A 24,797-nucleotide genomic window follows, 5' to 3' on the forward strand; every position below is an offset into this window, starting at 1 on the left:
ACGAGAATGACGCGACGCGACGTACGTGTTCCGCTCACATGCTCGACATTGTTATCTCTCTCTCTCTCTCTCTCTCTCTCTCTCTCTCTCTCTCTCTCTCTCTCTCTCTCTCTCAAACTGCAGAGACTCGTGAATTGTTGCATCAGATTTATTTACAACTTACGACGAGATGAGCATGTTACTCCGTACAGACGTCGCCTGGGATGGCTTTCAGTCAAAAACAGACGTCTTTACTTTCTTGGATGTCAGATGTACCGCATACTTTATATGCTCTCACCTGTGTATTTAAGGGAGCTATTTACACCTCTCGATTCATCGCTTAGGAGATCCGAACGATTAGCCACTTCTTCAAATCACATTTTTCATATTCTTGCTCATACAACAGTTACGTACAGAAACTCCTTCCAGCTTTCGTCTATTTATTTCTGGCATTCTCTTCCTGGTAATATTACTTCGGCATCGTCTCTTGCATCCTTTAAGTGTCTTCTTTTCGCGCGTATTTATTTTCGTCTGAATCAGAGTGACTGGTGTGCAATATTGTTTCCGTTAATTTTAAGTAGCGTTTTATTAGGTTATACATATATTTAGTTTTAAGTAATTTTAGTTTTAAGTAAGCATTAAGTTTATGCAATGTTTTTTATCATGTTTATACTCTTCTTTTCCAGTTAATATTAAGTTGCATATAATGTCTTTTGCTGTATTGCATCTTTGCCTTATAACTTATGTTTGGGCATATTAAACAATCAATCAATCAAAAATCACTCTCTCTCTCTCTCTCTCTCTCTCTCTTTCATTGTCATTTTGGATAAAAGTTTTATCCATTTTGGATAAAAGCTTTAAAATCGAGATTGGACTCTGATACGCGTGGCAGATTGCCAACTCTGCAACGTCCGTTTCCGCATACGGAAAACTATCGGAATCCATTCGCGTACGAACTATTGGCAAATACGTTATCGGGAGGAAACGAATGAAGTCATTAAACCGCTATCTCATAGCACTCTGGTAGATCAATTAAATAATTACGCGGAAATGATTTTTCGTGAAACATCGAACTTATCCTTCCAGTTTACATCACGATCTTTTGACTCGTCGATTGCTTCTATAAGAAGTAAGACGTGCTACAAGTTTTTGTTTAATCGAACAAACCAATCGGCTTATCTTCTTTATGGATCTTTGAGATTTTGAAATTTAAACGAGCACCATATTTGTAAGCGATTTTTCGCTACGTTAATTCTCACTGCGTTCTTTGCTTATACTTTTTACGAGAATTTTGTTTTCATGGAAATTCCAATCTATAAAAGAACCTCGAAAATATCGCGAAACATGCGAGTTTCATCTTACGTCGCCGCAATATATGTGTCCACAAATGCATATGTTCTCAGATACGTTTCCAGTTTCCAGATGCACATACACTTATACACATTCGAAAGAGAATAGGAAGAAAATGTTTAAAAAAGATAGAACGAGAAGAGAAACGAGACGAAGAAAGAGAGAAAGCGCCTCTTCTCTGCAGACACTAAAATCGGGAGCCGTTCGGATATAAACCAAAAGTATGCATCGCGTTCTGAAATTGATTTTGTGACAGCTTCTGAGATTACAGATAGAACAAAAAAACACGTTTACGATTATGTAACCACACGTATATGTTTGGGAGTAGTAAGCACATGAAAATCGCTTGAAATCTACGAGTACTCCGCAAAATCAATATTTCTATCTTTTACATTAAAAAAACTAATGTTGTATTAACAACATTAGTCTAACAATAAGTGAAAATAATCTTGTTAATAAATTACGCTCTTGTTTTAACATTTTTAACTCTAACGGCGCCTCGCAAGAGTTAAACATACTCGAATCATGGTGGATTGAAGTTAGCAAGTATCAAATATGTAAAAACAAAATTTCAACAATTTTTATACCCTCTAAACTACCCCTACATGCAAAAGCCACCCTTAAAACGTCAAAATGTTGCAATGTAATTTCCTGTTACTTTATCCTAATTTAAATTGTAGAGAAAATACTTTAGAACGTGCAGGTATATGTTGTAAAAAACTTACAGACCATTACTACCCTTATAAACCATCGCTACATTAAAGAAAACACCATAGCTCAGAAACTTCACAAGTCGAAAATCTGGTGGCTTATGTCATTCTCAAATGAGAAAGAATTTCATTAATATTGTCATTAAATTAATAAGATTATTTTCAATCAGATTTAATACTGTTAATACATCATTTTTACCGTATAATTTATTACCGTTATTTCACTCATTAATTGTAATTATTTTAGTAACTACGCTACGAACAATCCTCACTTCAAAATGCGCGCTGAAAAACTGCAGTGAAGGTTACTCGGTATTTCTTAGAGACGGTGAGCCATAGCGGAACAAACGATCTAGGGCTCGAGACAAATGTTAGCGAGTTCTTAAAAAAACAGGATCAGAGTGCCGTTACACCGAGCCATTTGCTTCCTACCTCCGCGCTTCGCGTCAAAAAAAGTCGGTGAGTCTTTCCGGCTGGATTCGCGCAATGACCCCGCGGCGTTTTTGTTCGCACGCGGCGCGCGGCGTTCAGCCGGCCGCGGAAAATCGATGAAAAGCGTAAGCCGCGACGTTGACTGCCGTGTCGTCGGCGTCGGCTCGGATGGCTCGTCGTCCTCATCGCGCGGCAAACTTCTTCCCGAAAAGCCATAAATAAAGGCGCCGGTATTCATGCGGCGTACAAACCGGGTTTATGGCGGGACACAGGGCTCGCCTGGCCCTGGCCTCGCCTCGCCTCGCCTCGCCTCGCCTCGCCTCGCTTCGCTTCGCATCGCCTAGCGCGGAATATATAGCGAGGTAACTCTCACGGCTTATTTACCCGTCGCTCTTCTTCTCTCGCTCTCGTTCTCCGTTCTTTTGCCCTCGCCCCCAGGCGTACCGGTGTACTCTCGTTTCGATCTGCCTTTTATCGCGACACCAAAAGCCAAAAACGACTGCCCCCCCGCTCCGCCCCAACTGTTCTCCGCATCATTGCCACCACGCGTGAACAAACTGTCGTGTTGCGCAGTTTTCGCAAAAAAAAAGGAAGAAAATCTTCGCATTTGGCGCTCTTTGCTTTTGAGGATTCGCCGAGAATAACTCGAAATAAGAGACATGAATTTTTTATAACATCGCGTCAGATTACTTTCGCAAATGTAAAATCGCGTTGCAAAAAAATTTTAAAAACAACTTTTTTAAAATTAAAAAAAGTACATTGGTACAAAATGCAGTTAAAATTAGTCACGTCGTGGTTTACTTTTACGAAGTAGAGAATTATTTTTTTAGATATCAACTGGAGAAATAAATTATAATTAGCGAATAAATGTTATATTTTTTATTATATGCTGCGTTATATTAAATAATATATAATATATAATATATTATGTTTGCTTTGCAGGCAACAAACACAATATATAATAATAATGGAAAGTATTTTCTAAAATGTAATACGCGCAGCGAACTCAATATATTAATAAAAAGTAATCCCTAAACAGCAATCTTTATATTTCAATCAATATATATCACAGATAATTCCAATTAAGCTTCGGTCGTCGAAATATTAGCGATGAAAATAATTATCTTTCGTATAAACTAATCGTATTTCGTTCGACGTTCTGCAGCTAGAGAGATTTCGAACACACATACGCAATGACACGATATTACAATTGCGGAAAGGAAACGTTCCAGAGCGGTATGTTTTATCTGCGTCTGAAGTAAAGTCCTGGCGCAAGTCCATTTTCCTGTGTCAAATGAACGGATACGTATCGCAAATATACAAATGTAAATATAAGCCGAAATTTTGTAAGAAATTTATTTCATCGTCTGTCCCGACGTTATTTTTCACGTCCCGAAAAACGGAGCGTCTGGCGGCATACGCTCCGCGAGAAAAATCGCTTCTTCATGTCAAAACGCACGAAAGTAAAATGTAAGATTATAACGCGCGTACTGATACGCGCGATGTATGCGTCAGAGGCAAAGGCATATTCCACGTTTTCCTAAGAATACACACGTTTTTATTTGTCTGTAAAATTTATCGTAAAATGGACGATTTGGTGTTTCATTCGTTTGAGATAACAGTCTGTATATTTTAATATCTGAAGACGCGTAAAGTAATGTATGGGAGAGATAAATATATAACATACCATTAATTTTACTGCTATTGATCATGTATGCAAATATATCAGTGTTTTAATTTCAGTTTTAATTTATTTTATAATTTATTCTTCATTTTAATTTTATTCTGCAACACTCGCAATCGCATCTCGCGTTCTTTAACGAAAAATACGTTGAAAATTTATTAAATAAATAATCCTCCTCATTTTTCAATAAATTTTTTTGCCTAAAATTACGTCAAAGTTAAATACATACTCTCGAAATAATCCTACGTTATTTCATTTACGCAATTTTTATCTTAAAATCTGGCTCTTCCCCAAAGCCAATGATAAATCTCAAGCTTGAAAGCGAGAAGCAGTGCATGTCTGCTCGTTGCGGTGGTTGCCACTGTGGTTAAATCGTGAAACAACCGCTCTATGTACAAAGATGACGAGCGGCCTTTGCGTCTCTGCGAATCACGGTTCAGAAACGGACTGAAGTTTGATCTGCGCAAGTACGATGATCTCAAGCGCGACGGTAAAGTCCAAAATCATATATGAGATTCGCTTGCCGTTGAGGGAGGGCACGTGTATCTCTCTCTCTCTCTCTCTCTCTCTCTCTCTCTCTCTCTTGGCACAGCACTACAGGCCTATATCTATCCTGCCAACAATTTCAAAGGCTCTTGAAAGGATTGTATCAGAGCAGATAATACAATATTTGAAAAACAACGACCTGCTAGATCCATGTCAATTTGCATATAAAAAAAACTCGTCAACGCAGACATGCATTATAAGGATGTTGGATGAAGTGAGACAGGCGGCGGATTCTAGGAAGGTCACTGTCTCCATTTTCTTTGGCTTTTTAAAAGCATTCGACAGAGTTCAGCGTCACATCCTTATTAATAAACTCAGAAACATGGGTTTCTCCGAATCTGTACTCTGTTGGATTAATTCTTATTTGACTGATAGATCCCAAGCTGTCTGTGATAGGTTCGAGGATGTTACCTCTCCCTTGGCGCATGGTGGAGTTAGAGTGCCTCAGTGTCCTGTTCTGGGACCGCTTTTGTTTGTCCTCTATATTTCGGATCTGAAAAACATTTTGCGGCATTTTAAATACAACTTTTATGCGGACGATCTTCAAATTTACTTACATTGTGAGCCGCGATACTTGTGTAGTGGTGTCCTGGAGGTGAATGAAGACATTGAATCAATTGTACGGTGGGCAGAATGTATAATGGGCTTCTGCTTAACTCGAGTAAGACACAGGCTATTATTTTTGGCACAGCTCGATACATTAATACCATTGAGCTTGACAGTTTACCGAATGTCATAATAAATGAGGCGGTGGTTCAGTTCACAAGTGACGTGAAATATCTTGGAGTACGTGTTACCAATAGTCTGGCCTGGGAAAAGCAGGTAACTGAAACTGTTGGAAAAATACGTTCCAAGCTATACCAGCTTAAGATATCAAAACATTTGTTGCCTAATGCGTAAAAAATAAGATTGATTATCTCATTGATTTTCCTGCAGTTGGATTACTGTTGTGCGGCATATACGGATATGACAGAAGAACAAAATTTACGATTATATAGAGCTATGAATGCCTGTATAAGATTCGTGTTTGAGACTAGACGAGATGAGCATATTACGCCATATTACCAGAAACTGGGCTGGCTCAAGGTAGCTGCGAGACGAAGCTATTTTGTAGGATGTCAGCTATACAGCATCATATCTTCACATCAACCTGGTATACTCTACGATGGTCTAACATTCAGATCAGCGGTGTCTAGTAGGAGCACTAGAGCGGCTGATGATCTTCTTTCTCTGCCTCCATGTAGAACTGAGTTTTACAGGCGCTCCTTTAAATTTAGTGCTGTTAAGCTGTGGAATGACTTGCCACCAGACATTCGAGGGGCAAAAACCATTACTGAATTTAAATGCAGATTATATAAATACTTTTTATTATATACTTAATATAATTGACCTCAGGGGGGGGGAGACACTATGACATAAATTAATTACCACATGATTGCTCTGGTTTGTTGTCGGGCGCACGCGTACGTGCGTTTTTGTGGCAGTTTGCTGTCTTTCTTATAATACCGGCATGTTAGCTTTGGCATTCTTCTTAGTATTTTCTTTGTAGACTCTAATAGAGCTATACTGAAACCTCCTGTGCTTGATTTTACTGCGCGATTTTTGTCTCTGTTATGCTTTGTATATTAACTTTGGTACTTTATGCGTTTTTTTACTCTGGCTGAATTATATCGCGACTGTCTCTGCCTGATAATATGCTGAATTTTTTGCTGTGCTATTGTATAACACACACACACACACACGCACGCACGCACGCACGCACGCACGCACGCACGCACGCACGCACGCACGCACGCACGCACGCACGCACGCACGCACGCACGCACGCACGCACGCACGCACGCACGCACGCACGCACGCACGCACGCACGCACGCACGCACGCACGCACGCACGCACGCACGCACGCACGCACGCACGCACGCACGCACGCACGCACGCACGCACGCACGCACGCACGCACGCACGCACGCACGCACGCACGCACGCACGCCCGCACGCACGCACGCACGCACGCACGCACGCACGCACGCACGCACGCACGCACGCACGCACGCACGCACGCACGCACGCACGCACGCACGCACGCACGCACGCACGCACGCACGCACGCACGCACGCACGCACGCACGCACGCACGCACGCACGCACGCACGCACGCACGCACGCACGCACGCACGCACGCACGCACGCACTCACGCACGCACGCACGCACGCACGCACGCACGCACGCACGCACCCGCACGCACGCACGCACGCACGCACGCACGCACGCACGCACGCACCGCACGCAGCACGCACGCACGCACGCACGCACGCACGCACGCACGCACGCACGCGCGTCTCCACGCACGCACGCACGCACGCACGCACGCACGCACGCACGCACGCACGCACGCACGCACGCACGCACGCACGCACGCACGCACGCACGCACGCACGCACGCACGCACGCACGCACGCACGCACGCACGCACGCACGCACGCACGCACGCACGCACGCACGCACGCACGCACGCACGCACGCACGTGCTTACCCATACTCATATGTAAACAGAGTGCATGGTATTAGATATTAATTATTATTATGAAGGGCATATACTAATGTATCTATTTGTGTGCTTGAGGGGATACAATCCCAGGGCGCGTTAATAAATGAATGCTTTCTCTCTCTCTCTCTCTTTCTTTTTCTCTCTCTTTCGGCTGTAGGACGGATTTCAGCAGCCTCCTAGTTCCGCGTGGATGAACCTTTAAGGGACACTGGCTCCTTTGCAGGAGTGCGAACGACAGGGATTCGCGACAAGGACAACGCTATTCTCTAATCAGTCTTCGAAATTTTACGAGTTTCACAGGCGATCTAGTTTCTCGAATAATTTAAACTCTGGAAAAAGTTCGACTAATATATTAAAGAATCGTCCCTTTCTCTATAAAGGTATGATCGCGGGTAAATTTATCTTCAATTATTGCGCTAAATTATAATTCTTAATTACCAAGGCAAACAATTTTGAATCCATTAAAAGAAAAATTTCAGGACATTTGTGTATTTACTTCATAAATATAAATAGCAGAGAGACAATAATAATAATAATATTTACATTAATGTCAATATATATGGAGCTAACAAAGCAAATATATGTATAAACAGTTGAATATGGACAAGCAAAACGCACAAATAAATTTAACAAAAGAGATGATAAACAGATTGTTGATATTAATTTCCATACGGCTCTAATTAATATTTGAATCGGAGTTAATGATGTACTTCGATTCATCAAAATGTACTTATTAAGATATTTATATTCGGAACAATCGAGAGAGCGTTCTTAACATCACGAGCAGAAGAGAATACTGTTAGAAATTAAAGAAAATGGGGAAACTCTTAAAAAGGTAGGGCACAATTTGTCCTACCTCTTTGCAAGGCTAGCAAACTTCTCGATACCGCGGAAAATGCAAGCGTGCGAATAAGTTTACGCCTCGGAAGACAGCTTTAAATTCTTTTCGCCGCCGGCGGGGAGGACGAGAGGAAAAGAGAGAGCGAGATCTCGTTGACGGTCGAGGATGCCGGCGGGCTCCGATAATCGTGATATAACCGCTCCTAAATGCTGAGTTAATGATCAAATCCGCGAAGGAAAGTTCTCAGACGCGGAACGGGGGGTCGGGGGAGCTAGAGGGGGGGGGGCAAAGCAAAGTGGTGACGGTAAGACGGCGCGGGATTAAATTCGTGCGCAGTTTGTAATTTGCACGCGCCGCGGTGCAGCTTTTCCCCGCGACTCTCCTTTCTCCTTTCTCTCGGGTGCTGGAGAAGGGGAGGAGGGGGCCGAGATTAAAATGCAAATCCGAACTTGAAATCGCTGGAATAAATTTGAGATATGATTGTCGCAAACGCCGTCGTGACACGGCTCGTTTACTTACAGAGTCTCTAGGTTCACGATCCTGTAATGGGCCAGGTACGTATGACGATACAGCTGAAACAGAAACAAGAGCAATATTTCATTTAGTTTGCTGAAATCAATGGGTTGGAATTAATAAAAGGGTGAGCATACAAAGTTATTTCGCGCGAAATTCAATTTTTTTCAAATGTCGCGAGGCAATTGTTATGTGCCCACTTTTCGTTAATTTCTAAGACATTCTCTAATAACTAAGATGCATTAACTCTAGTTTACCACATTTCGGTTCAGTAGACGTTTTTCGCTTTTCTTATTCTTATTTTCACATAATAACATAATTTTCTAGTTTCCTTTATAATAAGTTCAGTTTAAACTCAAATCATTTTCTTGACCTGATATTATCATAAATATCTTATTCAAACTGTATTATTTCCAATTTTTTCATTAAAAGCTTAAAAATATATATTAATTAGAATAAAAATAATAATGCAACAAAATCAAACGGTTTTACGGACCGGAGTGTGACGAATTAAGAACTCGGAAATAAGTGTGGCTATTATAACTAGGCTTAATTACTATTTGTCATCTTTCCATTTTTCGCTATATTTTTTTTTAGAGAACTATTACTATTTCCTTTCGTATCCCTCATAAAGGATTTCCGATAGATTTCGCCCATTCTTTTTTGAAACGGGCAAGTTTTCGGCCTTTTAAATTTATTCTTTCCGCTACGATGATTGATTTTGGGGACACGCCGTACGTTTCCGATAAACCGATAGCGGGGAAATCGATCAAACGTTTGCGCGAGGGCAATGACATTCAAGTGATGGAAATTCCTGGCTTCTGAATCCGCGGCGTTAAAAATATCCGCTTCCGTGGCAAGGCATTTGAGTGTGGCCGAGAATACGGGTGACATAAAATACGATAACATGCCACTGCACCCCCCGGATTCTATTTCGTTACCGCATTTTGCTCCGGGTTTCTCCGACGGGTCTTTCTAGGATCTATAAAAACCTCCCGTTCGTGTTACTCGCGTCATTCACGTGGCACAGATAGAGCGGCAAAAATATAATAAAGTCAGCGCTGATAAAAATACGTATCCCGGGCTCCGCTTGTACTTTTCGCGCACGCCACATATAGCATAAATGTGATAAGCGCCGCACGTCGTGTAATACGGTTAACATACGGCAAAATTAACACGCACTGACTGAATATAACATAATTAAAATAAATCATTAATCTCTTTAGATAATTAAAATATATATTGTTGCGTACGTATTATATAAGAGAAATAAAAACGCAATTCATCAGATTAATTATATACAATAATTAATGCATGCATGTTTTAAATTCTATTATAGATTAATTTGTGTAGCTTCATATGAGCATCCTCTTTTAATTATCAAAATTTTACTTATTTTATTACTTATTTTGTATAGAAAGAATATTATATTACACAATTATGTGTAAATCATCGCGTTACTTCACGGTCATATTAAAATCGTTATTATATAGTAGCAAGAGGTGAATACCTTTTAATTCTATAGAAAATTTCTAGAAAATTTTATTTTAAACATTTTATATCTCGCGCACATCTATAATCCGTTAATATGAATCTATTACGGCAACTTAAAGACAACTTGTTCTTTTCTTCATTTTTTATCATTACAGCGTATTGAATTCAAATTTGGTTAAAATATAGTAAAAGAGGGAAAAGTCTCGTAAATATTTCGCCGGCACACTTTTATCGAATATAATTCGATTAGGCGTGCGAGCTTATGAATTCCGAAGCTTTCCACCCCGTGCATACCGTTTGCCACTAATAATAATCGTAGTAATAAAAGGAATGAACGGCTAACCGTGTGCCCGAAGTTCAAATAGCAAGCTGCATCAGTGAAACTAATATATCAACGCGCGTGTGAATTCACCGGCGTGGCGCGGCGGGGACTCTGAACCGTACGCTTAGAAGTTTAATAGTCAAACTTCGTGGTCGCGCGGCGAATCGTGACTCGCGAGAATTCCCCGGAGAAAGCACGTCTTTTTACCTAGGATACTAATTTTATCAAGCCGCTGGTTTCTCTTCGAGCTGAATGCGTTCAAATGTCGATTAAATGCAAAAAAATATCTTTACCGAACACAACAACTTAGATATCGTCAATCAAATTTATGTGACACGATTAAACGACCAAGATTAACCATTAGTTTTACGATAGTCTGCTAGTTATCTTGTGGAAAACGCGATTTTCCATCTACGTACTTTTTACGTATTTTTTACGAGCAATTTCCATATAATTAAATTTATTTTATGTTTTATTTTAATCGCATTATGTGCCATTTCTCTTTTCCGACTTCTACTTATTTCGAAATACATCTATTCGAACATGACCGCGCGTTAAACAAGCGAGAGAACCAGAAAACTAATATTATTATATGTATAATACAACAACAATGTCGCTGCACACACCCACGATGATTAGAGAAACCGTCGATGTGTTAAGTCACACACCAGGCCGGCGAGTGTGTGCGCGCCCGCGGCTGGAAATGGTCCAGCGGCGCGGCGATATTCCCACGGGAACATTTCGGAACCCAGGAAGATCCGAGCGGGCGATAGGAAGCGAACGCGCTGCGCCGCGGCGCCGGCCGTCGAACGGACCGCGCGGCTATCGACAGTGCCCGGCGATACGGAAGGATTCATGGTGCTCGCCGCGCGCTATTTTGCCTCCATTAACTCTTTCGCGGCGCGCCTATAAATCATGGGGCCGTCTGATAAGGGTCGTGCAACGCTATTTTCACGTGTTGCGGCCGCGCGTCTGCTATCGGCCGCGGGGCTCGTTTCCATCGCACTATTCCCGCCTTCAACACTCCGCGCTGGAGTGCACCGCCCTCCATCCCTCCGTCCCATTAACCCCCTCGGAGGTTTCAATACTTCTAAGTATGAACGCGTTGTTTCTTCACGCGCGATATGCGGGTTATGCCGGCACGTAATTTTAGGTCCGCTCGGTATTGAGTGCGGCTGACATTCCGAATCAACGATTTAAATTTTTTATGTGGGCTAATAAATGGAAAAAAATAATCGTGATATCTCTTTCGCAAGCTATAGTCACACGACTTCCCAATTGTTTCGTTCCTACTTTGTAGTACTTTTCTTTATATTCCTGTTTAAATATATAACATAAAATAAACTTATAATTGTATGAAAGTAAGTCGCAAAAAAGTCGACAATTTTACCAACACAATTCGCAATTAAATTAGTAGATTTGCATTACATGCTTCGACAATTGGATAAAACTTGAATGATTCCGTACGAGTTGAAAGGACTCGAAGAATAACGACAAATTGGGATTTGTCTAGGATATACTACCAACTTGTTGCTACATCGAAAGATTACGATCGAGTAAAGACCCATTCATTCTCTAAACTGTCCCTCGATAGCTCATCAAAGCGATGAACGATATATCGCAGCGGAAAAGTCTACATAAGATTAAAAAAAAAAAGATTCTTACATGCCTTATATAGAAATTATGTAATCTTACGTAATCAAAGCAATATTACAGCAAATTGCAAACTGAAATTTCAAAATTTCGTTTGGTAATGATTACAATCGTTAAGTCGTAAGACCTATGATATATCAACGCAAGTATTGTATTATCAGTACAAAATTACCTTTTTCAAAAAAGGTAAAAAAAGGGCGCCAAGTACACGCGTGGTTGTTACCTCGAAAAAAAAACCCAAGTGGTAGTATCATTAATTTTATTCAAAAATAAATAAAATCTATTCTAACCTAGGTGGTAGTAGCTTTATTAATTTTTAAACAAAATTATTAAATTATAAAATAAAAATATTTAATTAAAATAAAATAAATAAATTTTTCTTGTAAAAAACTTGGCGCTGCTTTTTTAAGGTTCTAAACATGTATAATATAAATATAAATATTTTTAAGGTTCTAAAAAAGCAGCGCCAAGTTTTTTACAAGAAAAATTTATTTATTTTATTTTAATTAAATATTTTTATTTTATAATTTAATAATTTTGTTTAAAAATTAATAAAGCTACTACCACCTAGGTTAGAATAGATTTTATTTATTTTTGAATAAAATTAATGATACTACCACTTGGGTTTTTTTTTCGAGGTAACAACCACGCGTGTACTTGGCGCCCTTTTTTTACCTTTTTTGAAAAAGGTAATTTTGTACTGATATCATGCGTTTTGTAGTGTTACGCATTCTCTTCTAAAAAGGGCATGTCATCTATACGATCTATCGAATCTGTCGAAATATTGTTGTCGCTTTTCCGCTTTTCTCGTCCTGCTGCCGAGAGAGAGATCATCCTATAAATACTAAATAAATTATATACATGTATAATATAAATATAAATAATTTTAATTACACACACACACACACACACACACTACGTTTACGCGAACGTTACTTCTGTAGTAACTTACGATAATTCCTTCGCGTAAACGGGATTTTGTAGTAACTTACGATAATTTACTCCGCGTAAACGAGTGAATTATCGTAAGTTACTACAGAAGTAACACTCGCGTAAACGTAGTACACACACACACACACACACACACACACACACTATCTGTCACGTATACTATGTTTACGCGAGCGTTTTACTTCCGTAGTAACTTATACGATAATTCCTCCACGTAAATGGAGATTCTGTAGCAACTTATGATAATTCATCCCGCGTAAACGAGTAATGCCGGGATTACGATGAATTTAACGTAACGGGACGCGACGGACGCGAAGTAACGTAACGTAAACTTAAGAAATTACGATTGCCGTAACGTGAAGCAGCGTGCATTTCAGAAATGATTTGACAGCTTGGTATGAATAGAAGGTTAAGATTAAGGTTATCTTTAAATTACGGCGATCGTAATTTCTCAAGTTCACGTTACGTTACTTCGCGTCCGTCGCGTCCCGTTACGTTAAATTCATCGTAATCCCGGCATAAATTATCGTAAGTTACTACAGAAGTAACGCTCGCGTAAACATACAGTTTGACAACTTTTACAAGGCAGCATATACGTACGTGTTTGTACGATTTTGTAGATACACCTTCCTTCTTAAAGATCTCTCGGCATCAGCTCTTTACGGTCAATACTTATATATATTTCACTATCTGTCACGACGCGGCAACGGTCACGACTATCACACACTTACACTTATCCTTTTCTAGGTTGTAAAAAACTGTCACGCACTGCGACAGTGCACGAGTGCACTCTCGTGTCAAAAATGGGAAAGTGACACACCAGCCGCCATTTTTGTCCGACGTGGACGTTTCTTAAAAAAAAATTTTCCACATTTGGTCTTTGCATTGCAATATCTTTGCTCGTAGGGCACGTAACGAAAAAAAAAGACTCTTATTTATAAATCAAACCCCAAGCTATCGATCGAACCTACTTAGAAGTTGATCCGTTCACTCGTTATTGAGATCTCAAAATCTCGGATACTCGCAACTCATGCGTTCGCGTAAAAGAGTCACGGTGCGTCTCGCTTCGCGCGTACTTGGCGCGAGACACTACCGTGTCTCTTGACTATTGAAAAATTTTATTATATTATTCAAAAGCTCTTCTCGCGTATATAATCCGATTTATATTCCGCTACATTGTAGAGCCACTGCGTCAGTATTTTTTATAATACATCGTTTGTATGCCGCCAAATTAAGCTGCGCGATAGGAAGATGAAAAATGAATTTCGCGGTGAAAATCGTGTTAGAAATTAATTAATCAAAGTTCTCGCGTTATGAATCAAAAAATGACGAGCAACGCCCCGCCGCTATTGTTGATGTGATTGAAACGTAGGATGGTATGGACAGGTGGCTGATAATTTTTTTTTCGTTTTCCGCAGCAAACTTTCTGGGAAAATTTTCGTTCGTTATGCAACGCCGCGAACCGAACAAGCCGTCGGATACAATGATATTAAAATTTTTAAATATTATTACACGACAAGTACGCGAAGGATCTCACATACAATCTCTCGATATATTTTTCTTTCCCACTTCATACACATCACATTATAAATATGCATTGCGAGGCAAAATCGCGGAATAATAAAAATTTACAATTCCAACAGTTCATTGATTTTGCCTTGCAACGTAGAAAATTATTGAAATTAAATTTATGAGAGAGAGAGAGAGAGAGAGAGAGAACAGTGTATTAATTTGATTAATTATTAATCCACTACATTCCCTTTCGCTTTTAATGGACACGTTTTTCTTCAATCAAAATTACTATATATAATCGGTTATCTGATTTCAGAGAAATGAATATTGTTTAACATCGGTTTTTCAATAAAACACCAATGTTTCGTAAAGTAATACAGTACAGCCGTTAAAGCAAACGAAAGTTCAAAACTATCTAGCCGAGTGTTGGAAAGCTGAAGATATTCGCGCGCGCCGCGCCGTTCGGCGGACAATTACTTCATTTTCAAGCGGTTGAGTTGGCTCGGCGCGTACCGTTATATAAAATTGAGAGCGCCGCTATTTCGCGGATGAATACGGCACCGCTGGGAATACGGGAGGCGGAAAGAGTTTGAAGCAGGATTTAATGTTTTCTTGCACGGGTTACAGGTTACAGGAGAGTTTTCCCGCTCGCGCGCGCAGGAGTAATTCCTAACGCGGAATTAATTTCTGCAGAGCGCCGCGGGACACGCTATTCCACCGAGAAGCGCGGCGCGGGCACAGCGCTGCGCTTCGATTCGCGCGGTTTAAGCATGGATGGGCAAGAATAGCTGCAAAAAGGGCATTGTTTGCGCGGACATGTGCAAACACGTACGAGTACGAGCGGACGATCGTAATCTCCGCAGAGAAGTTTATTTTGCACGCCGCTGACCAGATAGTTTTTCATGCCAACACTTTTCATCTCTAGAAGGGAGGAAAAAGGGAAAGGAGAAAAAAAAAGGATTTGCACTCGTGCGTAATTCTGACAAGAAATTCTAACGATTGATATGTGCAATTTTTCGGCGCTTCTCGGACTCGGTCACGTTATACTTTCGACTTAATATTTTATATTTGCCGAGAAGTAAAAATCTGCGAAACGAACTGCTCGATTTTTTTAACTAATACGTACTTTCTTTTAAAAATTTTTCTTTAATTAAGTAACGTTACGTGTATTTAATTAATTAAGAACATCGATGAACCGTGTACCTTTTGATGCATTCAGGCTACGGTAATTTGACCTAAATATGTTATTGCCGGTAGCGCCAGTAACTATATTACGACAAACGGCAACGAACGGTTCGCTTGATGGTCCGAAGTTAACCAGCTTTGATCGTAATTTGTGTTAGAATGAGTGACCATCTGGAAACATATCGAGTTTCCCACTGATAACGGCGGACGCGCGTGCTTTTCGCTGCGTTGCACCACATTTTACGTAACGGAATTACACTCGGTGGATAATTGCTTAAGCTATTTATCGCGATGAATAATTAGCAACAAATGGTTAACTTCTATGATGCTAAGGGCGATAAAATAATCAATTTATAAACTATGATAAAGCAAAAAACAAGTAGAAACTTGTACATTATTGCTTCCTCATAGTTTTTAAGTGAGCAAATAGAAACTTGCACATTGCTTTCTTATAGTTTTTAAGTGTGCAAGTAGAAACCTGCACATTGCTTCCTCTATGAAGAAGCCTGTTTTTGTATGCATAATTATTAGTAGATATTTATTAATTTGGCTTCCTCATAGAGGAAGCAATGCAGGTTTCTACTTGCACACTTAAAAACTATAAGAAAGCAATGTGCAAGTTTCTACTTGCTCACTTAAAAACTATGAGGAAGCAATGTACAAGTTTCTACTTGCACATTTAAAAACTATGAGGAAGCAATGTGCAAGTTTCTACTTGCACACTAAAAAACTATGAGGAACCTATGTGCAAGTTTCTACTTGCACACTTAAAAACTATGAGGAAGCAATGTGCAAGTTTCTACTTGCACATTTTTTTTATGGACAGAGTATCATTAAAGATAAATTGGTGTTAAATATTTGGCAACAATCGGTGAAGGGGTTACCAATTTTTGCCTAAAAAGTGTACAAATCATACATGTAATCTTATATATAAGGTATAATTAAAGGGAGGTTGTTTTGAATTTGGCGGAGATTAGTGAAAATGTTACCGATTTCTGCCTAAAAAATGTATAGGGTAGACCGAGGCAAATCGGATTACTAATTAGGACGATAAAATAAATTCAATGAAATAAGTCGTCTACATAAGTCGTCTACAGACGATTCCGAGTCTCGACATCGAACTCGCGAAACTCATGTTCGATCTTTAGACGCCGTGCCGTCGTAAGCGGTGAGATCCCGACGACGGGCAGAGGCGCCGTACGGCAAACCGGGCTCGTGCGACGACCGGGTCTCCCGTTTAAGGGGGACCGGCCGCCTAGTAGTGTGTCACATTGTTTTGAGCCTTTCGACTCACGAGACTCCTAGAGATATCATTGCCACCTTTGACTAGAGAGGATACGGCCTTAGAGGCGTTCAGGCATAATCCCACGGATGGTAGCTTCGCACCACCGGCCGCTCGACCGAGTGCGTGAACCAAATGTCCGAACCTGCGGTTCCTCTCGTACTGAGCAGGATTACTATCGCAATGACTGGTCATTCAGGGTTCGACTCGCGCCCGATTTCCACCCCTATTTCATATATAAAAAATTTGGTTGATTAGACTAAACTTTATCAGGGTTCTATGTATGTACGAAATGTCTGTAACTCCAGAACTAATTAACCAAATCTTAATTAATTATATATGAAATAGGGGTAGAAAAAACTGAAAAATTTAATAGAATTAGATATAGATCGCTATATCAAATATTGAGAAATCTATAGAATAAAACACGCTTTTCTAAAAAAAAAAAATTCGAATACAATCTATACCGGTCAACCAATTTTAATAAAATTTGAGGAAAACATACTTTCTATAATACTCTATCGATTAAAAAAAAATGCATCCCAATATCTAAAAAATTGTAGAAGTAGATGCGTGTACAAAAAATCCGTACACACACACACACACATACATACATACTTCCGGACATTTTTTACTAATATGATTTCTCGACATTTTGGAACATTCTAAACCTATTTCCATCAAAATCTGGAAAAAAAAATTTTCACTATCACAAAGCTTCCTCTATGAGGAAGCAAAAATATGAGATAATTATTAATTAAATAGGAATACTTAATTTCGTCGCCGCAAATTTGGTAATTTTTAAATGGTACAGAAGGACTTTAAGAACTTAAAGAATGCTAGAAAAAGAATTTATGAATAAGAAAAGGCGAATTTTTAGAGTGTGACAGATATTTTTTATGTAAAAAAATTAATTTTTTTTTATAATCGTAGCTCCTCCCCACTTCTTCCACCTGCCTCTGAACTATAATAGACCTCTGTAAAATGTTAAATTTTTTTTTAACGACAAAAATATTTTAAATATGCTTAAATTATACACAAATAGTATATTACATTACAAGGGCCGAAAGTTGAATTTTCGGCCCTGCGCGTCATGATGCCCCGAGGCGAAGCCGAGGGCATCATGACGAGCAGGACCGAGATTTCAACTTTTGGCCCGCGTAGTGTATACGATTTTTCTTCATAGCCGGTCGAAAGTACGTTATTAATTTTACTTTTTTTAACTTTAAATGTTAATAAGCATGTTTTTGATGCCTGCCCCCGACATTTGCGGCACGAGCGAAGCGAGTGCTGCTGGTCGGGGGGGCAGGCATCAAATACATTCCAAGAGTCGTCTTGTCATATTTTGTAAAAATAAATTAATTCTATTAGCTTTCAAGTTAAGAAAATTACCTATGTTAACATTGTCTCTTGAATTTAATGTGCTTTTCAAAATTGACCAAACACTCCATAAAGTTGACGGTTTTAATTTTTTAGATAGGTCCTTAAAATACACAACCAAATTATTTTCTTCACAGTTTGACAGTGAAGTTTTGTGTTCTATCTGCCACTTTTTATACGTGTCGTAAACAAGATTGTATCGATCAACAGACTTCTTTGGCAACGTATCTGTATTTATTATCAATCGCGCTTCTGCATCGAAATTTCGTATAACTTCTTCCTCGTCTACGGATTCATCAGATGACATATTGACAGAACAATATTGATGACTATTTTTAAGGTTAAAGGGCGTTAAGGTTTAAAGTTATAGAGAGCGCGCGTGTACTTTTCACAGGGAGTAAATGTTAAACTTTCGTCCTTGCTATTAGGGACGAAAGTACGTACTTTCGACCGAGGTATGAAGAAAAATACATTTTTATAAAAAAAATGCTTATTTACCTTTCACACAACACTGACGTAATCCTCCAACCATGCACTTTCGTGTCCCACCGAGATTTTGATTGTTCGCCGTTTCGAGAATAAATGAGCTAGGACTTTAAAATTTTTACCTGAGGTTCCCTGCCACAATAACTTTTTTCTGGCGTGGAGGGGATTCTCCCACGATCATTTGTTTTCCAGAGCAAACGACTATTAGAAATTCGTGGGACACGAAAGGCATGGTTGGAGCAAATATAGGAATATAATTCTTCTAAATTTGGTTGATTGGACTTAGCTTTATATGCGATCAAAATTATGGACCTTTGATCGCATATAAAGCTGGGTCTAATCAACCAAATCTTAAAAAATTATATATGAAATAAGGGTAGAAAAGACTAAAAAATATAATAAAATTAGCAATAGATCAATATCTCTAAATTTGCGAAAGTTAGAGCAACCACGCACATTTCTAAAAAAATTCAAAATTTAAAAAAAAAGAACCCTTTTACCGATCATCGCCAAATTCAATACTAACTTTCCTTGAATAAGACTTTATCGTTAAAAAAAAAAACAGCCCGATATCTTAATATTTGCGGAAATTAGAGCAACCACAACATCAAATGTGCACATACATACATACATACACACACACATACAGACATTTTTTAGGCAATATTTTGACGTTTTACAACAATCTGAACATATTGGCAGAAAAAACTCAAAAACCAATCTCTTCGTTGGTTTCTTCTACCCCTATTTCATATATAATTTTTTTAAATTTGATTGACTAGACTCAACTTTATGCGCAATCAAAGGTTCATATACGAAATTCACGAAAACAAAGTTTCCTCTATGAGAAAGCAAAAATAATAATTGATAACGCGAATAAATAAATTATAATAACATGAGCGTGATAAATTATTTGAGAAGAATTTCCCCGCCCTTCACTAACCTAGTATTCTAAAATGCATGTGGCAATATTTGATAAATTATTTATCCAATGAATAAAAGAATGGAGTGCTGCGGTAACCAACGCTCGCAAAAAACGACGTCAATCGCTATAGCAAATATAAAAACATTATGTAAAATTCTACGAACGCGTCCGGACGCGCGTTCGCGCTTCAGTAATGCTTATTGCGATTGTTGTTGCTTTCGCGTAGGTTTTTCCCCACCCGCGCACTTAATTTCCCAGAGGCGAAGACCGCTAGCGCACATTCGGTTTTCGGTTAGCTGGCCGCGGTCCAATACGAGTAGGCAGACCATCGGCCATAGGTATCTTGAAACACAAAATCGCTAATGTCACTAAAAACTAAAAGCGTCTCCCCACCGCGCCGTAGCGGTCGATTAAACCGACAGATGCTAATTAGGAAACTTTTGTACAAAACGGCCGGGAGAAGGCCGTTGCACACGGTTCCGTCAGTGGTTTTCGCCGCAATTAATTTTTGGGGCATAACTCACGCCGAGTTAATTTCCCAGAAGAATAAAAACGTATGTTAACTTCCTCGATTTTATATCGCTTAAAACGAACGGAAATAGAATGGCCGATCCTGCATGTGGGGCTCAAATTTTAATGGTACTCGGAATAACTTCTGACGTCATATGTAGTTTTCTCGGTCGTTTTTTAACGCGCAATTTCGTTTGAATGTGGACGTCTGGATTAGTTCAGAATAAATATTACGCATGAAATGTTCTGCCTCGGAATTTCTGCGGATTATTGTTAGGCGCATATTAACGTAGCTCGTAAATTAAACAAATCGTTAGTACTAAAAGATGCTTGAAATTCAAATTATTGTTCTTTTAAGTAAACATTTTTTTATTACAATAGCATTTTTCTTTCACGGTACAGATTTAACTTTCTGTGAAAAAAAAATTATTGAATAGTAAAGTTAGCATCGTTAAACGATTAAGATGCGTCGGCTGGTAGTTGAAAAGGCAACAAAGATAATGCTAGTTACAAACTTGTTTCTATGTATACTAGTTTGTTATAACTATACGTAAACTTATACATCTTTTGACATTATTTTCCTCGCGGAAAATTACACTGTTTTTCGACCATCAAATTTTGAAGCTACTCACTTATTTTTTGCCGGAGAGGGTGAGATCATTTTAATTTGATTGTTACTTAAAAACGAAGCCGATTCGATTTATACCTACTTATGTATCTTATTATTTATTAAAGATCAAAATAACATTAACTTGCACTGCCAACCACGTTGAACTCTTAAAATCCCTTTTATTCATTTGTTAATTTATTATTTATTTTTAAATAAAACACTAAGTACAATGTGAAATTTCAATTTGTTATGTTATTATAAACAATATAGAAAACATTAAAAAATGGAATTCTTGTTTCTATAACGATTTCTATAACAAAAGTGTGGGTTCTCGCGAGATCTCACAAATTGTCATAAAAATTGTTAAAACTGCACGCGATTGCAGCAAAATGATTTTAGATTTTCGCCGCCAGAGTTCATATTGTAATCTCAAACGTAATATTTATGTCTGCCATTTCTCCACGAATAACTATTCGTCGCAGAGAACCGGGAGCGAATGAAGCGTTCTCGCGATACAGATGTGAGGTCATGCACGTTTCGATTTTCACCCCCGGTGATTCGCCTTATCCGAAAACGAGCAATTTATTCGGAAGAGTCTCTCACCGGAGTTTCCTCCGCTATGTGAATCGACTGCCGAATCGAACTTGTTCGTATACGAAATGTGTATTTCGTTTCGTTAAAGCACCGGTCACGCACCGAATCAGATCAGGCCCGGAATCAGATATCGTATCATCACTGCGGTCTATATTGGACCGTAATAATTGATAGATCATTGACAGAGAAAGGGAGAAAGAGAGAGAGAGAGAGATAGAAAGAGAGAGGGAGAGAGGGTTTACAAGAATTTCGTCAAATCCCGACTCGTATATCGATCTGGTAGCGAATCAAATATTGATTTTGGTCAAATTGCAGTATACAATTTAAGCCACGGTATTATCGACATTCTATGTACTCGCGTTCTCTATCCTGCAGTTGCGTATCTATGTTCCAATTTCAAAGATAATTCTTAAAATTGGCTAAGAAAATTGCTGTTAAATAAAACAGAGATTAAGCGTAATATATGTATATAACAAAAGTGAGAAAATAACAAAGTTTTAATAAATTATAGGAATGTGCGACTTGCGCATAAATAATAATAACACATTTATGCTTTTTCGCTACAAAATAAAAATAATAAAAATAAACAGTTTTATCATACAACTGCCGCAATTTTCAAGCCGTTAATTCCAAACTAATCCGCGCGCGTTCCGCGCTGGCACAGTTTGAAGAAGTCAAATCTCGAAAAGTGCAATAAGAATAATTCACGCAGATTTTCCGCACGCCATTCAGTCACTATAGCCGGGATTAACGCAATTTGCATAAATCGCGACAAATGAAATAATTTATTGCCGACTGCGAGCGGGAACTTCGGGGTGCGATGGACGAATTTAATTAATTATGCGCGACGCAGTCATTAAGCAATAAAAATAGTCGCCTGATTTATGTCTTACGAGCTAGGTAACGCGCATATAAAACTTCGAAATAAACGCAAAATGCAGTCGCGGCTTTAAGTCGGAAAGTTTCGAAAAACCCATATTTGATATCGGAAAAAGTCTCAACCGAGAGAGAGGGCACATTATCATAGCGCATGAAACTTTGTAATCCCGCGATAGAATCTCCAGTCATTCGTTCCATATTAAAATATTACATCCTCTTAATTTATAATTTATTAAATTAAAATAATTAAAACGTTTAAGTGATGAAATAACTGAAATTTAGTTTCGACAATTATACACGCGACGGTTCAAATAATTAAGGTAACTACAAATATTATTAACAGTACCTAATATATACACTGAAAAAAAAAACTTATTATTTGCAAGAAAATATAGATTTCTCTGAATTTAATTTATTTAATTTTGTGACAGGAAAATTAAAGTCGCTTCTCCTCGACATCGACACTCGATGTTTAAAATCCTTTCCCTCGACATCGACGCTCGATGTAATGATCGATCCGACAAAATTTATAAAATACCGATTGTACGCTCTCTGTTGCCCGCGTTGCATGAGCGCCGAGCCCTGTAAACCGTCGAGACAGAGAGCCAAAAGCGTAGCCGCATGTGACGGAATATATCGATCCGCAACGATTGGTAGGATTGAAGGGGGTGGGCGCGTGGTAGCGGAACAACCGAGAGATCTCGGGGACTCTTTCGTCGGTCTTCGACGTGATCAGTCCACACGTGAATAGGGGAGACCGGGGCTCGTTGGCACAAGAGGCAAGTTGGCGTTGCGTTCCGTTTATGTATTTATTATGAAAAATACCATGGAAAAGTTATCACAAAATATCTCTTTTATGACATAGGTACTTCCCCCAAAGTTTTATTTAAATCAGATAAGTATTACAATAAAATAAGAGAAAAATCTAATTCAAGAGGTGGCAAGTAAATTTTCGAGCGTTACAAAATATCGTATTAATAAAAGTTTCTGTTACTATACGACATGTTATTTTGAGTAACAATATTAATTTATTATAATTATATGACTAAAATATAAAATCATGTAAGGATGGGGCATGTTGACATATGTAAAGATGGGGCATGTTGACTCATATTACGGCACGGCGCCGGCGCACGCTTAGCTTGACCTTGCTGTTGCCGCGCGCGTGAGACGTGTGCGAACATGTGATTCGCGTTGCAATGCTGATAGAAGCAAGAGAAGCAAAAGATGTAAGTAAAATGTTTATTAATGAATGTAGTTGTCGGTCAATGATTACAACGGATGTAATCAACGGAAGACACACGCACAGTCTACATGTCAATCTAACCTCTATATATACACAGAGAGGTTAGATTCACATGTAGACTGTGCGTGTGTCTTGCGTTTTGCGAACTGTGGCCAGTGTGGCCTACGTATAGACCGGGCTTTATATTTAATATTTTTATGAGCCTGTATGTGTGTGTGTGTGTGTTCACACGAGGCGTTTCTGCCGCGCGGTTGCCACGCGATTGCGGCCGCGCGTTAACGTTTGCACGAGCCGCGCGCTGTCGCGAGGCAAGGTGCGACGGCGAGTGCCCTATGGGTCTAAAATGCCGCAAAGCGTATCGTAGACGCTCGTCGTCACGCGTACGCCGTTTCGCGTAGGCACGTATGCGCGCGTTGTCGCACCTTTAATTGCCTCGCGATAACGCGCAGCCACGCGCGGCAGCGCAACCACGCGTCAAAACTGCCTCGGGCCTCGGGTGAACAGACTATATTGAAGAAAGCTATATCTGAAATCTGAAATAGTTTACAATTGTTTTTCTACAACAGCATTTTGCTCGATCATTACAAAACAACTTTAAAAGATACAATCTTTATCGGGAACATATCTGCTATATGTTTTTTATTTTCTATTACGTTTTCATTAATTTAACATGGACTTTAGTCCTACAACCTTACCTGTAGCCCCTGTAGCCAACTTACACCATTATATATGTCAATTTGCCCCACTATCGGGGCAAGCTGGCTACAATGCAGCATGTTCGTATTTCACTTATTGCAAAGAAACTATACAGTATACAGGATCGTTTCGGGCATGAAAATGTAGAGAAAGGTTCTCTCTATCATATTAGCACTGTTTAATCATGATAATTAGTTGTTTACAAACTCAGATGCCGAAATTGTGAAAACGGTGCCAACGAACCCCGGTCTCCCCTATGTAATCCGCAGTGCGAACAGCGATCAATTGTCTGCCGGTTAAGGTAGTTGTGTCACATAACCCATTTTTATAGGAATCTTTTAAAATTTGAACAGCATATTAATGTAAACACGCTCTACACACACAAGTAGAAAAAGCTTGACTATACCAAAGTTGAAATAATGGAAATCAAACTTAGCACTTTTTACATGTATTGTAGGACGAAAAC

General features: G+C 39.2%; 1 protein-coding gene across 4 annotated transcripts in view; it reads right to left on the reverse strand.

Moving 5' to 3' along the window:
* The window catches only part of LOC143907445 (venom dipeptidyl peptidase 4), a 432,526-nt gene that overhangs the window by 69,490 nt on the left and 338,239 nt on the right, over positions 1–24,797 (reverse strand). For all 4 annotated transcript variants that reach the window (XM_077424253.1, XM_077424255.1, XM_077424254.1 and 1 more), the window contains exon 5: positions 8,613–8,665. In XM_077424253.1, coding sequence (XP_077280379.1) covers positions 8,613–8,665 — 53 coding nt within the window. The remainder of the gene's footprint in view (positions 1–8,612; positions 8,666–24,797) is intronic.

This window comes from Temnothorax americanus, unplaced genomic scaffold (genome assembly GCF_048541705.1).
Source record: "Temnothorax americanus isolate GAGA-0224 unplaced genomic scaffold, ASM4854170v1 Scaffold80, whole genome shotgun sequence".
Taxonomy (NCBI): domain Eukaryota; kingdom Metazoa; phylum Arthropoda; class Insecta; order Hymenoptera; family Formicidae; genus Temnothorax; species Temnothorax americanus.